General features: G+C 47.1%; 7 protein-coding genes across 7 annotated transcripts; 5 read left to right on the top strand and 2 right to left on the bottom strand.

Moving 5' to 3' along the window:
- Positions 1–753: 753 nt before the first annotated feature.
- Positions 754–1,992, top strand: N7466_003883 (Cytochrome P450; the record flags this gene model as incomplete). The annotated part of the gene is made up of 1 exon (XM_057163280.1): positions 754–1,992. The coding sequence occupies one exon, from the start codon at positions 754–756 to the stop codon at positions 1,990–1,992; it is 1,239 nt and encodes a 412-aa protein (XP_057021961.1).
- Positions 1,993–2,733: 741 nt separating this feature from the next.
- N7466_003882 (putative oligosaccharyl transferase subunit Dad1) lies at positions 2,734–3,402 on the top strand (the record flags this gene model as incomplete). The annotated part of the gene is made up of 2 exons (XM_057163279.1): positions 2,734–2,982; positions 3,151–3,402. The coding sequence occupies 2 exons, from the start codon at positions 2,734–2,736 to the stop codon at positions 3,400–3,402; spliced, it is 501 nt and encodes a 166-aa protein (XP_057021960.1).
- Positions 3,403–3,837: 435 nt separating this feature from the next.
- On the bottom strand, positions 3,838–6,731 carry N7466_003881 (putative mRNA splicing factor RNA helicase (Prp16); the record flags this gene model as incomplete). The annotated part of the gene is made up of 3 exons (XM_057163278.1): positions 3,838–4,212; positions 4,280–5,820; positions 5,876–6,731. The coding sequence occupies 3 exons, from the start codon at positions 6,729–6,731 to the stop codon at positions 3,838–3,840; spliced, it is 2,772 nt and encodes a 923-aa protein (XP_057021959.1).
- Positions 6,732–7,142: 411 nt separating this feature from the next.
- On the top strand, positions 7,143–7,772 carry N7466_003880 (putative prefoldin subunit 2; the record flags this gene model as incomplete). Its single annotated transcript, XM_057163277.1, has 4 exons — positions 7,143–7,182; positions 7,247–7,337; positions 7,479–7,671; positions 7,740–7,772. The coding sequence occupies 4 exons, from the start codon at positions 7,143–7,145 to the stop codon at positions 7,770–7,772; spliced, it is 357 nt and encodes a 118-aa protein (XP_057021958.1).
- Positions 7,773–8,510: 738 nt separating this feature from the next.
- On the bottom strand, positions 8,511–9,636 carry N7466_003879 (lipase family protein; the record flags this gene model as incomplete). Its single annotated transcript, XM_057163276.1, has 3 exons — positions 8,511–8,882; positions 8,952–9,460; positions 9,537–9,636. The coding sequence occupies 3 exons, from the start codon at positions 9,634–9,636 to the stop codon at positions 8,511–8,513; spliced, it is 981 nt and encodes a 326-aa protein (XP_057021957.1).
- Positions 9,637–11,314: 1,678 nt separating this feature from the next.
- N7466_003878 (protein kinase domain protein) lies at positions 11,315–12,352 on the top strand (the record flags this gene model as incomplete). The annotated part of the gene is made up of 1 exon (XM_057163275.1): positions 11,315–12,352. The coding sequence occupies one exon, from the start codon at positions 11,315–11,317 to the stop codon at positions 12,350–12,352; it is 1,038 nt and encodes a 345-aa protein (XP_057021956.1).
- Positions 12,353–14,857: 2,505 nt separating this feature from the next.
- On the top strand, positions 14,858–15,907 carry N7466_003877 (nuclear transcription factor Y subunit beta; the record flags this gene model as incomplete). The annotated part of the gene is made up of 4 exons (XM_057163274.1): positions 14,858–15,017; positions 15,331–15,441; positions 15,506–15,633; positions 15,689–15,907. 4 exons carry the CDS (start codon positions 14,858–14,860, stop codon positions 15,905–15,907), a joined length of 618 nt encoding a protein of 205 aa, XP_057021955.1.
- Between the last annotated feature and the right edge of the window lie 882 nt (positions 15,908–16,789).

Raw genomic sequence — 16,789 nt, 5'->3', positions numbered from 1 at the left:
CTACCCATTATCACGCCGCGTATCTTGCTAGTCTCATAATACCGGCAGGGATTGAGACAATCAAAACAAGATGGGAAGTGCTGTTGTGTTGGCAGTGAGGCTGAACATACCAGGATCAGCACCAATCGTTTTGCATGCACTGCAGGATTTGGCGGCCACAGTTAAGTACGAGTCATGTGGTCGCATGATGGCGCTGATGTCTTCATATGAATCGATCAATTTCTTCAGAGAGAGAAGAAAGGCTGGCTCTGCATCGCCACGAAAGCAAAAGCCACTCTTCTCTTCTCAAGGCTAACTGGGAACTCGCTTCATTTACCTGAGCCTATGGCAATAAGCCCAGGGTGTTGATTGGGTCACGGTGGCTTGAGAAATGGGTAATGGCAGGCAAATGGCATGAAAGATGAATACCTTTGTGCTGTTTCCCGTGAATTTGCCTGCGTTTGCTATCTTGCATAGCCCCTTTCAAATGTCTTCATGGCTTGCTACACTATTCCGGCAAGGGCATATATCCCATTAGCTGATATTTTAAGGCTATCTCCGGGCATATATAGCCCTTCTTGAATCCATGAGTGTTTCCAAGGTTCTCCCTGCCGTTCCAACAGCTATCGAATCAACCACCCATGACGCTGTCGATATTGGTGGGAGTTTTTCTCAAGTAGCCTTTTGAACAAGAGGTATCTATTCCGCTTCAGAAATGCCTTCGCTGATTCTCGACTGACACAAGATAATCAAAAGTCGGAAAGAACCAAGAAGATGCATTTTTTGATCTATTTAATTTCCGCCATTATTGGTCTCTTCTTGTTATATACGCATTGGCATCGATTTAAAGCATTCAACTTCTACCAAGGCCGGCACAAAATCGTGATATGCCTATCCAAAAAGCGCTGTAATCAACTAACGCCACTTCAATCAAGAGCCATTTCGAATCAAAGACTTCGTCTCGCCTTTGGAATTGACAATGCATTCACCAGCCATGAAGAGGCTCGTGTGAATCAATTTGTTGCCCAAGCGAAAGGCCTTATCAACCTGACCCCAATCGCTTGGAACCGCCTTTCAGAAATCGCCCACAAGGCTGTGCAAACTAGCATCGAAAATGAAACGGCAAACGGCCATGGAGAGATAAGAATTCGTGTCATGGATTTGATCCAAGCATTGACACTACGGATAGTTCTCCACGTTCTATTTTCGATGGAGGAAGAAACCCTCAACGACCTCCATGATAGTCGCTTAATCAAGCTAGCCACCGAAATAAACACCACTTGGATAGCTTCAAAGATGGAGACAACCCTAACTCCATTCGAAAATAACACCCGCCTCCAGGAGGCTCTCCTGGACATATTTACCTTCACACACGACCTAAGCCCGCAGAACAACCCTCAGAACCTGATTCTGCCAGGCTTTGAAACCATGTGGCGCATTGTTCTGTGTATGTTCATCGAAACGGGATACAAGACCGGCCTCCGGCACCCAGAGTGGCGATCACAGATCGCCGCATTCGCTTGTACGCCAAGCAAGGCCGTGTTCACGGAGAGGGTCGGCATAGACAAGGTCTCGGTGGAACACCTTGTGAATGAGGCACTCCGGCTTTACCCGCCGACAAAAAGAATCTATCGTGCATTTCAGTTTGATGGGTCCATTGTGTCGAAGGGCGAGGCCACAGATATTGAGGGATCTCATACATCGCCGATTATTTGGGGGTCAGAGGCTATGTCCTTTGAGCCAAGACGGTGGGAAACGTTGACGAGGACGCAAAGGCATGCCTTTATGCCCTTTGGCATTAAGCCGTTTATTTGCCCTGCACAGAGTGTTTTTGGGCCGAGGATTATTGGGCTGATAGTGGGCGCCTTGTTTGGAGAATTGGGAGAGGGTTGGACATTGAGGTCGATTGGGAGTGATGGCAACGAGTTGTGCTCAGAGGTGACGCTGAGCAACGGGCGGGACTCATTTGATTCCTTATACCTGATATATGGGGGCGGCTCCCCTTTATTTTAAGACAGGACAACTCCTCGGCTCTGGAGATTGTGTGGTGATTGAATACGTCCACTTGTATAAATTGAACTATAGTGAGAAAGAAGTGGGTCCCACATGTGCACCTTGGAATGCCTAGTGTTCAACCTCGAGAGGAAGATCATATGAGAAGAAAGTGGTGGACATGATTTTGATCCATCCTCACTTTAGAAGTCTAAGCATGACTGTTTATATGGATAGTGTCTACTAGTATAGCACTACCTAGTAGTGTTTCTAGTGAACATTGATTGATTCGCGTAATGTGTACTTACTGCGAGTCCACTGTGGGCCCAGTCCGTGTATGTGTAGTAGTGTACAGTATTCCCGCGACAAATCCGACATTTAAGTGAGAAATATTTCTACTCCTCAATCAACACAAATTTCACCTCATAGAGTGCAACTGAGATTTAACTACCAAGTTCCTGAGTTATCAAATATATAACAACATTTCAAGTGTGAAGGACTGACCAAAAAACCCCAACTACTACATACTACTTTGTACTGTGTATACTCCTGGGTGGGCCTATCATCCACGTGACCGTCGATAACGAAGCTCCAAGCTGGCATCATTGATATCCAATTGATCTTCCACCCCCCACGCAATTATTTCTCCCAAGAACTTCAATTTCCCCATAATTAAAGCTATACCGTGTGCTTTTATCATAGGGTCTACTCCAACCACCAACCCGACCTACCCAATCCAACAATCCTTAAAATCCGTCCACGATGCCTGCCAAACGACACGCGGCCTCAACGGCCTCCGCACCAGCACCAGCACCCTCTACAACCCCAACCCTCTCCTCGGGCCCTGCAACCCTGAAAACCAATTCCTCCGTCCTCGACATCACCGCCCATGTCTGGCAGCAGTACCTCGCCAATACCGCGCAGCGCACATTGCTCTTGGACGCCTTCATGGCCTTCTTAGTTCTCGTCGGCGGACTCCAGTTCGTGTACTGCGTGCTGGCTGGAAATTATGTACGTCGCTCGCTCAAGAATGCCCAGGCTTTTGTATTATTATGGTCTAGGACCAGTCTATACTATTCGCGATTCACTCTCATGACCTACCTGCCTGTTCCTTCATGACACATTCCAAGACAAATGACCTTCAATGATCCCATGCTAATATTCATGGATGTTATTTAGCCCTTCAATGCCTTCTTGAGTGGATTCAGCGCCGCAGTCGGCCAATTCGTCCTTACAGCCTCCCTCCGTATGCAGACCAGTGACTCTGGCTCGGCGTCAGTCTCCAAGCCTAGTTCGAAGGGGAAGAATGCTCGTTTCGCGGATGAGGATACCGAGGAAGTGGAGAGTGGTACTTCGCATGAGCGCGCGTTCGCCGATTATATTTTTGGATCGCTCATTCTACACTTCTTCTGCATTAACTTCATTAACTGAGCGGGCAATTTGCTGAAGTCGTGGGTGAGGTGCTTTTGGGCTGGGCTGGTTGCTCCTTGATGGAGATTGGCTGGCTTGATAAAACTATGGACTGAGGCATATGTTCTTTGTTTTCGTTGGAAGACAGAGGATGTTGTCATTGTTCCATTGTGTCATGTCTATTGACTTGATATTTGGTTGAATTGCATGTTTCTTTGTATAAAATATCAATACAGCGGGTTATGTTTGAAGTTCCTGGGTTTGTTTTTATTGATGCATATAATTAGGGCGTAGAAACATTTGAAGGAGGTAGATAACAACGTATGCTCCTGATCCATACTGTTTATCTTGGGTATCTTGTTCAATTGATTTTGGATGTTGATATCGACAAAGCTTTAGACTGCTTCGATCTTATACAAAGGACGAGGCTGCGATATTTCGATATTCAGCAGGGTATTAAAATGTCCGCCCTGGTCGCCTGGGGATCTGAGGCTTCTTCACAACACTACCCCCACCAGAGCTTCCGCTGTTAGCGCCAGGCCTTGATGATGAAGATGATGACGAGGTAAGGCCTCCGATCTTTCCAGGCTTCTTGACGAGCGGACGTCGTACGGCTGATTTTCCACCGACTTCAATCTCTCCCCTGCGTCGGCTGGGATCGTTCCGTTCTTCCTCTTTCTTCTTTTGAGCCGCAGCACGTTCACGGTCCTTGGCCATTTGTTCTTCGATTTCCATGCGCTTGTTGAATTCTATTTCTGTGACACGTCGGTCACGTTGAGAGTAGCCCTTTTCTTTGACGGAGTAGAAGACACCACCGAGTTCCGCGAGCCACTAGTTTCAAGTCAGTCATTTTGCACTCAAATGGCAAGTGAGGAAAGTAGGGATATTCAAAACTTACGTGTGGATCTACAGCTGTCACGGTGGACATGTACTCCTTGGCAGTCAAGATCAACTCGTGGTAAACAACGTATTCCGGCACATAACCAAGACCGTATAGGGCACTCGTCGGGTGCAATGCCATGGTCACGCTTGTACGAAGGTTGATGAACTCGCCAATGCCCTTAACGCGCGCGGCTTGGTGGTAAAAGCCTGAACAGATACATTTGCGGATCACATCCCAATCTGTACCACAGCTGACCAAGGTCATCTTTTGTTGGTTCATGATATCGAATAATTGGTCTCGAACTTCCTTTGCACGCCGGAGTGTTTTCCCATGAAGGAAGTGTCTAGTGCACCACCCGTCAGAAAAGCCATTGGACTTCCACTGTGTGTAGACGTGAAGTAGAGTCAGATGGTCGGACTCAGGAACGAAGAACTTCTCGCGGGCCGAGTCGGACTCCTCTTGTCGCTCCTTTGGACGGTAGAAGACATTTGGGACCGAAAGCATAGACACAATGGTCAGCATCTCCTCGCTGCAGCCGTACTCTTCCGAGGACATAATGAGAAGCTTGGCAAGAGGGGGGTCCATGGGGAATGGTGTCATGCGGCGACCTAAATGAGTCAAATCGCCCAAGTTGTCCAGGGCACCAAGAGACCATAACTCGAAGAGCGAAGTTGAAATTGTCTCTTGTGGTGGAGGGTCCATGAAATCAAAATCTAGGAGGTCCTTGACTCCCAGTGATTTCAATAACAGCACAGTGTTGGAAAGACTTGTGCGTTGAATTTCAGGAATTGTTGCAATGTACAGCTCATTCTTGTAAGCTGTTTCGGTATACAGGCGATAGGCCTTTCCCGGGCCTGTCCGTCCAGCTCGTCCAGATCGCTGGTTGGAATTGGCTTGGGAGATTGGTGTAATTTGCAAGGTGTCCATACCCATGCGTGGATTGTACACCTTGAGCTTCGAGTATCCCGAGTCCACCACAAACATGATACCGTCAACTGTCAAACTGGTTTCCGCAATGTTTGTGGCAACAATCACTTTACGAACTCCCGCCTCGGCTCTTTCGAAGATCCTTGCCTGTTGCTCCGCTGGCATCTGACTGTATATGGGCAGAATACTGAGCGGCGCAGGATCGTTTAGTAATTTCAAACGCTCTTCGACCAGCTCGCATGTTGCTTCAATATCCTCCTGGCCTGTCATGAATACCAAAATATCACCTTGGCCCTGGGAGACATGGATGGCCAAGACCTGCTTGACTGCAGCATCCACATAATCCTCACAAGGTGTGCGTGAGAAGTGAGTATCCACTGGGAAAGTTCGACCAGGAATAATAAATTCAGGTGCTCCACCGTAGAAGCGCGAGAACCTCTCTGCGTTCATGGTGGCAGATGTAACAATCAGCTTCAGATCCCTGCGCCGAACTAGAACCTTTTTCAAGAGTCCCATCAAGACATCGGTATTCAACGCACGCTCGTGCGCTTCATCCATGATAATACAAGAGTATTTGTCAAGGTCTGACTGGGTCAGAGACTCTCGTAAGAGTACACCGTCCGTCATATCTATTGAATGTTAGAAGTATGCCTCAAACAGAAGTAATGGTCCGGGGATGCTCACATTTAATTTTTGTTTCGTCACTGGTGCAATCTTCGAACCGAATGGCATATCCAACAAGTCCACCAAGATCCACTTCCATTTCCTCACTGACACGCTTTGCGACACTCATAGCCGCCACACGGCGAGGCTGCGTGCATCCAATCATGCCAAACTTTGAATAACCATCCTCGTGAAGGAACTGGGTCAATTGTGTGGTCTTTCCGGATCCAGTTTCTCCAACCACAATCACAACTTGATTGTCGCGAATGACGCGCAGAAGATCCTCGCGCACCGCAAATGCGGGAAGGTACTCCCGTTGTTCGCGCAGAGTCTTACTCCTGCTGAACGAGCTAGCGCCTCCCTCCTCTTTCTTCATATGCTTCGCAAATTTGTTTCCTCCACTCTTGTAGACATCCTCCACAGGCATGGCAACAGCGCTGTCGCCCTCATCTTCCTTGACGCCCATCAAGTTTCCAAGAGCTGTGCCAGCCATATTTGTAGCTTCCTGAGCCTGCTTTTGCCGCTCGCGCTGCTGTCGACGGTCCCGGACCACCTTACTTCCCTTCCGGCTAAACACTGCCATGTCGCTCTGTGGGTCTCGAATGGCGGAGATTGGCTCCAGTTGCTGGGTGAAAATGGTACGGCCATCGAGGAACGGTGGTCGGAGGTCGTGAACTAGCAAATGAACTCGAGTTGCCTCTTCGTCATCGGGCATAAAGTCGCTTTCCATATTCCGTCTCTGCGCGATGCCCGAAGTGAGCATTCGGTTCGTCTCCCAGTCGTCATTTTCCTTGCGCCTAGCATCTCGTATCTGGTGTGGGAGGTGGGAGTCATTTTTTTGCCTTTTAGCAGGCGGGCCCACATCGTCGCGAGCCATTGCAAGGTGAGGTACCCGATTGCCGGGTCGAAACAAGCTTCGAGGTGGACTAAGAGGGTGTCGCGAGAGAAAGGAACTCGCTCATGATGAATCTCGGGGATGGAATATCAGACAAACAGTGCAAACCGTTATCAACCACGTGACCTTCTTGCTTTGTGATTCAAAATCGCATGAGCATCTAGGCGTTATAGTGGTGATTTTAATAATAAATATGTGAAATGAATACTCCTTGTGAAACTCAGAGAGATTTGTCTCGATACAGCCTAGTTTTAGCTCAGTGGTGTTGTTGAATCAAAGAGGCAGTCGTTTTATCTTCCTGAAGCCCACCAGATATCACAACGCGGCCCCGCATCGTCATCTCGACTTTTGAGCTCCCTGCGCCGCACTGCCTGAAATTACCACATCGCCACCATGTCGAGCCAACAGCAGATTGACCCTAAGAAACAGCAGGGTGAGAGGATTTCTGACGCTTGTCTCGCTGGAGCTATGAGCTAACCTAATTATGGCACCACAAGAGCTGCAGGGCCAGTACACCAATTTCAAGAACACCCTCCAACAATTGGCGCAGAAGATCGGCGACATTGAGCAAGAGGCTGAAGAGCATAAGTGAGTTTCTATGTGACACATTCACATATTCAATCTCCCGGCGCTGCAATCATATTTTGCGACAAGGGGCCGTGGTCCGGTCCAGAGCCAGCACCGGCGTTCTGATATAACAGATGCTAATTCGACATTTTCCCACCATAGACTCGTGATTGAGACCCTGAGCCCTCTCCCCCAAGAACGCAAATGCTTTCGTATGGTGAATGGAGTGCTAGTCGAACGCACAGTTGAAGAGGTTCTCCCGACACTCAAGACCAACAACGAAGGATTGCACCAGGTTCTGGAGGATATGCTGAAGCAGTATAAGTCCAAGCAGACAGAGCTTGACAGCTGGAAGGTGAGCTTATCATTTTACATCGCCTCCAAGGATCATCGATACTGACCCTTGATTGTTCCAAACTGCAGAAAAAGAACAACATTCAGGTTGTGCAGCCTTAAATGGTGCTTGCTCATGTATGATTTGATTGCCGGATTTCTCTAGGCTGGACCAACCACCCACTAACCTGTGTGATAGCAGGAGAAATTGGCGTTAATGAGAATGACACAAATTAGAATCTAGCATGGTTTCTTTTGATCATGACTGAATGAAAATACAAAATTGTGACACAGTCTCGATGGCATGGATTCGGACAACGATTACTTAGGACTGGAATCAGGCGAAACTAAACTTCGGGAATAGACCCGCTTCTTACAGTCAACTGGTACTAGTTGCTACCGATGTACTTGGAATGGGCTGGTGGTTTGTTTTAGAATGTATTATGCCTTGAGAAGAGAGGGGGGGCAGTCTATATAAGGTTATCTAATTCTTTGCCTACTAGTATGTACTAGATAATTTCCCTCCAGCACTTGAAGGCTGCATAGTAGATTTCAATCTTGGGATGCAGGTGAGAGCCTTAAGAATGCGATAATGTTCCCTTCAAGAAAACCGCACTTAGCGCGATATACGTAGATAAATGATAGTTATAACTTCCAATAATCGCCGTTTTATTGTCTAGACGAGCGCAGGACATTGGATTATGTCAACAAAATTCATCGATTAATACAAAGTAACACCGTCCAGATCCAGAGCAACATCATGACTGCCATCTGCCAGAGCTTGACACACATCCATTATACATTATTGGTCGGGTATTCATCTCATAATTGCAAAGGCAAAAAGTCTAGAGAAGAGGAAATCTATCGTAGGCAAGTAGTGCTGTTGGGTGAACCAATTCCATGGCATGGGTCATAGTCGGATGGTTGATCGCAGTAGTTGGTCATGTTCAAGAAGTACCAGTCATGATCAGGGAGGTTCGTGATGTTGAAGGGTGTACCAGCATTGCCCGCCGTGCTGTTGATTCCCTGAACGAAATGCACATCTGTTGTGTTGGGCAATTGACCAGATGGTAGGTCGATCCAGAATTCGGGGGAAGGATTGAACCAGCTACTATTACGCGGGATTCTGGGAAACGGATCCGCAGCATGGGTGGCTCGGTAAGTGCTGGGGGTTTGTGTAGTGATGTAATTGGCGAGCGCGTAGTTGCCAATCTTGGGGCTTCCGTATGTCCACTAAGATTTGATGGTCAGCAAGGTGTCATTGGGGTCAGACATGTATTAACATGTGAGCACACTACTCACGATATCCAGAGTGAAGTTCTTGCTTCGCAGATCGGTTCCAGCGAGGGCCGCAAGACCACCACCAAGACTCCATCCCGCCACTTTCGTCGTGTAGTTAGGATACTGGTGAACAGTTGTGTTCAGCAGTTGGGTGACATTCTTGGACACCGATTGCCAGTAGCTCCAGAACCCTTTGTGGGCTGTGCAACCGTCGCAAATGTCGGAAACATTTACGCTTTGAGTGTCATAGTCGGTCCGCCAGTCATTTCGGGATACCGATCCACGGAATACCAGGAGGATCTGGTGGAGATCGTGATTCAAGGCGACGTAGCCGGTTGGGCCTGTAGTGTTGTGGAAAGAGCTGAGGATCGTAGTACTGTTCGAAGAAACGAGATCACAGTTGTCATTATCGCAAGTTACGGATTTTCCAGCTGCACTGCTGTTGATGTTCTGGTCGCATGATGCAAGAGCAGAGTATTGAGAGAACAAGTAGAATCTCTCCAACAAGCTTTGAGTGATGTTTGATCCATCTAAAGCACAGGATTTGAAAACGTTAGACGGAATTCATGTTTCATCTTCAAGATTCCATGTTGAGCAATGACTTACCCCGACGTGCAAATCGATGCGTGTGAGTAGAAGGCTGAGCCGCAAGAGCAGTCAGTCCCATTGAAAGGAGCAGTGCTCCATACATCTTTAATCCAAGCATGGTGAATATGAGGGCCGTGTACACGCGCTCGAGCTTTCTGTATGTTATGGGGTGAAAGCGAATAACCCTCGGGACAGGGTTGAGCAGGGAAACCGTCAGATTTATACCATATACCCATCCATTGATGTAATATCTTCCATGCAAAATTGTGCACAGCAGATATCAATGACCCACATTCAATATACTACTTATGAACGACGTCAGCCAACATCCATATTTATCCTACAGCCAGCCATTAGACAGAAACCCGTGCCATCTTGATAATTTCGTAAGCGTCATTCATATCTAATGTGTGTATCATGCACTGCCTTCGCCCAGAAAACTGGTTCTGAGAGCTGGGATCCACATTTTTCCTTGTCATGGAGAATCGGGGTGCATTTAGAAGTCTAGAAGTCTAGACTAGACGTCTATAAGCAAGCAAGCGGTCCGCTGCGGTTCGGCCCCACCGAACTTGGAAGCCTGGGGGGCAAATCTCCGAAGGATGTATGCATGCAGAATTAGTGTTTCTGAATAGACTCAGAATTGATACTGATATTTTCCTGGTCTTGGCTTGAGTCTGCGCGTTGCACATGGACCTGTGGAGCTGCAAGACCTTGCTTTACTAGTAGTAGTATCGCACTTACCGTAACTTACAAATAGCTACAAAATAAAGCGAAGATGATTAAAACGATAAATTTGGCGTAAAATAAAGCTCTCCCTTGCATTCCTTAATTTTTTTTTTTGAAATTTTGAGGCTGATGAGTGACGACCCGTGGTTGAGTGGCATTTAAGCTCCGTAAGATTGGATCTCGATGATGCATGATTTCATTCCCGAAACCCTAAATAGTCCATGATTTCATACATTCGAATCTCGATCCCATCATTCCAATTTTTCATTTAATTCTATATAGTAGCAAACTCATCTTAAGAGGATCTGATTTCAATGCTTCAATAGATAAGGTGGCAAAAGTAGAAAAACAAGAATGGAAGTGGTGAGAAGACGGGAAAAAAGGCCGAACCCCCCGCCGTTTGATCTCCCAGCCATGCTACCTACTAGTAGAACTCACGCCACCAAGGCTACTGTTGCATACCTTGAACATTTGAAGTGGACACTGGTAAGTATTCTACATGATTAGCTCTTAAGTCTCACTGTCATACCCTTCGATGGCCTTGTAGAATTAACATTCTCTTTTCATCAAAACTCATTCACATGATATCGAGGTAACTTGGCCGATGTGGAAGATTTCAAGTCCAAAGACTTGATTCTTGCTCTAGGCTCTGATCAAATTAAGCAAATATGGATACGTAGGTACTTACTTGTTTTGAAACATCGAATATTCCCGATACCTGAAAATGAAGGTAGAACCTTCAGATGTGCGAGCAGCGAAGCCCCTTTGCTACGACATCATTGCAAACCTGTTCATCGTATCGCGATCCGACTGTACAACTGGATATCTAGGTAGAATGTTGCGTAAGGGGTGGCATTAGTCGAGCCCCTATTTGTAAGACAATCGATCTCTTCCAAAATCCTCCCTTTTCCCTTCTCGCCACGTTTGCTGGCCTTACCGCCCTCCCTACCCCGTGCTCACACGGAGTCACACCCGTGCGGCCGTGCCGCCAACCCCGCCCTAATACTTCTGTATATCGTTGGCTAAACTCTACACGGCTACGACTACAATTACATGTGTTTTGATTCGCCATGAGCTTCCACTATGCTGATGCTCTCGAGGAACATGACTGGGTTGGCGGAGGACTCGACGCTTATATCTACCGCGTCACTCCAACTATTGTGGTGAGAATTGTTCTTCGCGACCGAATCCCTGAAGAAAAGGCAGCGGAGCATCCTTTCCTCAAGGAGATCTCGTTTTTCAAACGTCTTAATGGGTGCCGTGATCGATGTCCGAATATTATTGAATGTTTTCTCATGCTCCCGGACTACCTTTTCCTATCATATTGCACGCATCAGGCAATCGCCCCTCGCTTCTATGAACGCCAGGAGCGAGAGACAGGAACAAATGGCTTTCATGGGCGTCTTATCAGGGTCAATGAATACGAGGATCCTGCTCTCATCGCTCGGTGGATACAACAACTCACTTCTGCTCTTGAGTATGTGGAGAAAGTGGGCTTTTGTCACAATGATCTGCATGCGAGCAACTGTCTTCTTGACAGAAACTTCAACTTGAAGCTGACTGATTCTGGTCGTGCCACCACCATTGGACAGCCACTTGAAGGTACCTTACCTCCACGAGCCAGACCAATACTTGCTGGACCATTGAAAGGCACATACGGGCTCTGTTCCGCCAGAACTGAACAGTTTGCGGTTGGGACACTTCTATACTTTATGGTATATGGCCATGAACCCTATGACGACATTATCCTCAGCGCCGAAGAATGGGATCGCCGATTTTGGGAAATGGAGTTTCCAGAACTTAACCGCAATGAAGTTTTTGATGGTCTTATTTCTGCTTGTTGGCACAATGTCTATCCTACAATGGCCTTGCTAGCGTACGACTTCAAGCGCAAGACAAAGAATATGATCTCGAATGCAGAGTACATCTTCGTTGATTCTGCAAAGGAGACAAAGACCTGTGAAGCATTGGTTCGCAAAGGCTTGCTGGGACCTGAGTTGGCTCTCCGCTTTCAGCCTGCCTGGCGAAGATACCTACATGCTATTGTGCAGAGAGGCATGTTTATTTGGCAATGCTTTCTACAGAAAAGATTCTGGATCTGGTCTTGATGATCGGTTGGGGCTTGTACCACTTGACAACCTGAGGTGTTTAGAGTCTAGACCCACTGTCTTAACCCGAAAAAGACATGTTATCGTACGGTGGCTGTTCCATTCAACTTCCCGATTGTCAAACCAGAGGTGCTCTTGTCTCAATATCAATCTTACTATTCAATGTTCCCCTTGTTTACTTGAGAAGCAGTCTTACCAGGATATTAGGACTTAATTGCCTTCTGAAGCATCTCAATGGGGTCGCAGTTTCAAACCGCCAAATAACCGTGTCCAATCAGCGTCCGGAGAACTTCAAGTTCTCCACTAACCTGTCACTGAGGGGCCTTCCAAATTTTAATATTCACCTAGTTTACTAATGGTCTCCTCAGGATTTGATGGCTTACCTGTCTTCGACACAAAGCTTGGGTAGTGACAGAATCGCCACGTTATCAACTCGAACTATGCTAACTCTTTTGTCCTAACATTTGAACATTTTTGAAACATCGGAAGTCCCCATCACTCAAGCTTCTCAAGTGCTTGCAATCACATATACGTCTGGATCTCGGGATTTTTGAGCATGTGGATAAGACATCTGGATGTCTCAACAATCAATTGATGTTCAAATGTTAGCCGTGGATCTATCCTACAATATATTTAGTCTCTATGGCTGAAGCTGACCGGAACTTGGGCTTTGGACTTTCAAAGACCCAAAAAGTTCTCCTAGCGCCCACTATGCGGCACCGTCTTGTATGTGTCTATAATGCGGCATGCCCAAGTCTTTAACATCTATGTGATATAGGCCTCTGCCCATGTGTATTGATTGAACAAAGGGCGATAATGAGGCTAGTATTGAGGCTTATAAACTCAGAAAACTGCATTTGAAACAAGGCGCTAATATTTGTAAGGGAGTTGCCAGTGCCGGCAAATTTAGCGTGGCAATAGACCACCCGATTCCGTACCTATATGGAGTGAGTCAACCTTACGGCTATGATAGCTCCAGGGCTACATAGCCCCAGTTTAGAACCTCGGAATGACGTGTGGGCATGCACTTGGGGCAAATATACTACGAGTGTGATAGGGAAAAGCCACCCGGGCATCCCTTAACCCCGGATGGATGTTGAGGCATGCGGCATGCCTTAGTAGCATGTGCTTTTATTTTCTGGATTTCATTTAAACAGCAGACTTCCAAATTGCTTTATCAAAGCTGTCCAGGTGATTTCATGTGTTCTAGGTCCGGATACGACTGAGGCAGTATAGTCATAGAGTTTAGAAATCCTTTACTCCTGCAGGGCCATGGGCCATGGCCAATGCAAGGCTGGCTGCCTGAATGCCTGACTCCGGTCGGGCCTTGAAGGAACCTAACCCAAGCAAAGGATTCAGTCATGCTAGGTCATAGTATCACAAACCTTGAGGTGTTGAATAGCAGGAAGATTTTGTAATTCATGCTCCGGCGTTAAGAGTCTATAGTAGCTTTGAAAATCGGTCTTTTGCTGCCTTGAAGACAGGAAGTGTATTGTTATTACTGTAATTTAACAATTTAGCAATTGTTAGTAAGAGTCTCGGTTATATCGGTGATATCACTCGGTAAATTACCGTAAGTACATAACTCCGGCCATTCGGAAGAGACAGCGACCGTATTTGGAAGCTCCCCTCTTCCTAATCTTTCTACCTTCACTCACCTGGAAGAAAGAATTCGTCGACTTATTTGTGCATCACGTTAAGCATTTGATTCTATCTTGTCTCCTGCAGTAACTGTGGTGGCCGATGATTTGACCTAAAGCTTGCATTTACTTTGGTAAGTACGGAGTAGCCAACCCGAAGGCGCCTTTCGATCAGGGAGTTCTGGTTCGCCAATTGATCTCAGGCTGGACGGGGACCCTCTTCCACATCTCATTCGCGCGCTCTGACCTTAAAACCACAACCCCAGACGAATCGGAACAAATCAGATCAGAAATCCAGTCCTTTGGATCTTCTCTGTTCCCGAACAAGGTAGCTTCCGCCCCCCTTCCCCCCGTCTTAGCCCCCCTTGCGCAACGTGCGACTGTCGGTTAGTTGGGCTGCTCCCCCCCCCCCCCCCAATCTGACCCACTCTCGACGCTTCCCGTGTTGCATCCTGCGTCACAATTCACCAGACTTTCGCGAGGCGCGCATAATTGTTATTTGTACTGCAGTCGGTACAACGCGCTCTGTTCGACAGCTCGAACCCTTTTGTCTCCTAATATATTCCTTTTTCGGCACGCGAAGCTAATCTCGGGTGCCATTGCGCGCGTCGTCACTATAGAAAGCCACCGCGTATTATTGTCAAAATCCCCCGCTTGGCTGACGCTCTTTGCTGTGAAGCGGTTCGTACCCAGCCAATACCCACTCTCCTTCTTTCGATCTTGCGATTATTGTTGGGCTGTCCACATCGGCACCGGTCGCGCACCAGGCACTCGGATCTGACGTGTTTTTGCCAACAGAGCGAAACAAACCCCGGTCTTTGTCGCCCAAAGCTAGGACCCACACATTTCCATACCACTCATAATCATGTCGTCGGCCTCGCCATCGAAGGAACCGGATGTTGACCCCGAGGTTCAATCGGGTGAAGAGCAGGACCATATGGACAAAGATCAACACGATCCCTCAATGCAGGGACAAGGCGAATTCGAAGTGAAAGAGCAAGATCGGTGGCTTCCGATTGCAAATGGTTAGTTGCGTCTGCGTGCAGCTTTTTCTGTTGTTTTGATTTGCGCGTACCTTACTGTTGGCCAGTGCTGCCCGGTTACTACTGGTCTTCCCCTCCCCACCTTCTATTCTACCGTCCCACCAACCCGATCTTTAGGACTGGTGTGGTTGCTCTTGTCTGAACAGAGATTGCGTCTCTTCTACTTGTTACACCGGATATTACTAATTACCATGATATTTGCTCCTATCATGTTGCTTCCCTCTTTTTTTTGGATTATGGATATGATATCGAGATAAGCATGGTTATTGTTGATTCTGACTTGATACTACTCTAGTTGCCCGAATCATGAAATTGGCTTTGCCAGAGAACGCAAAGATTGCCAAGGAAGCTAAGGAATGCATGCAAGAGTGTGTGAGCGAATTCATTTCGTTCATCACCAGCGAAGGTGAGGGTTTATTCCTATGCCCGCGCTCATTTTTGCTTTGACGAGATATTAATCTTTTGAATAGCATCCGAGAAATGCCAGCAGGAGAAGCGCAAGACTGTTAACGGCGAAGATATTTTGTTCGCCATGACTTCTCTTGGATTTGAGAACTACGCTGAGGCACTGAAGATTTACCTTTCCAAGTATCGCGAGGTCAGTCTTTCCCCCCAATCCCCGTTTGACATGCACATATTGATTTATTCACTAGACTCAATCCGCACGTGGTGAAAACCAGGGTCGACCCACTAGCAGCGGTTATGGTGCTGGTGGTGCCGCCCAAGGTCGTCCTGCTGGGTTCCCCGAAGCTGCAGAGGGTGGTAACAGTATTCTTAACCCTGGATTAGATCCTTCAGAGGAGGCTGCTGCGTATGGATACCCTCCCATGGTGGGCCAGCCTCACAATGGTGCTGGCGGCGACTCATACTGACGGAATCAATATATGCCTTCGATCCATGTTGTCCTCATGGATCCAAGAAGCGATAGCGTTTTGGGTGAGCAGGCGTCCTTGAATATTATTTCCTAGGTCTATTGGCCACCTTCAATTTGTCTCTCGGTTATATAAGGTCCCTTGATGAAGCGTTTCTAAAGACATTAGCCAAACTTCTAATGTGATCGAATGATATAACCTTGGTATAGGTTGAGGGACTTTGAATCGGTATATTTTGTGGTGTATTTATTTTGTTTTGTTTTTTATTTATTGATGATTATTTTTTCTCCGCTGCGATTTTCTGTAGCGAGATGAAAGACCTTCCAGTGGAGTACCTCTCGCCTGATCAATCTTTCCTTTTTGGAGTTCTGTTGAGTGTCTACTATGGACGGAGATATTAAGTGGACTACTTGTACCTATAATTTCTTCTTCCAGGCACGCCCCTTAGATCCGAATGCATAAACCCTGCAATCACTCTCCTCAATTAGTTTTGAAGTGCGTTCATAGATGATTGCATACAGCGAAATGTTAGCTAGTATGTGTGTTGGATGCAGTATGTCTACCATTCACCATTGCCCATCATATCTAGATGTCGTCTGGAAGCGGCCCACCTATCGTCTAGTTCCACGCTAATGTACTGCACTTCAATCACCTTCAAGCCCCATGTTTTCCCTGACCCCATATAATGGAAACCAGTTGACGCCTAATTCTTCAACATTTTTATCTCGTCTAGGGTTTCTCCAATTTTTTTTTGGCCTAACTGTTACATAATCCGGTGTCCACACAAATGTACTCCGCATCCACGTGAGCTCCACCGGACCCGATCCCGCAGTCCTCTCTTTCCCGAACTTTTTCGCTTTCTCTGTCGCATAGATTGTGCCC

Source organism: Penicillium verhagenii (genome assembly GCF_028828195.1).
Source record: "Penicillium verhagenii strain IBT 33310 chromosome Unknown utg000005l_segment0_segment0, whole genome shotgun sequence".
NCBI classification, from domain to species: Eukaryota; Fungi; Ascomycota; class Eurotiomycetes; order Eurotiales; family Aspergillaceae; genus Penicillium; species Penicillium verhagenii.
This window is presented reverse-complemented; position numbering and strand designations above follow the sequence as displayed.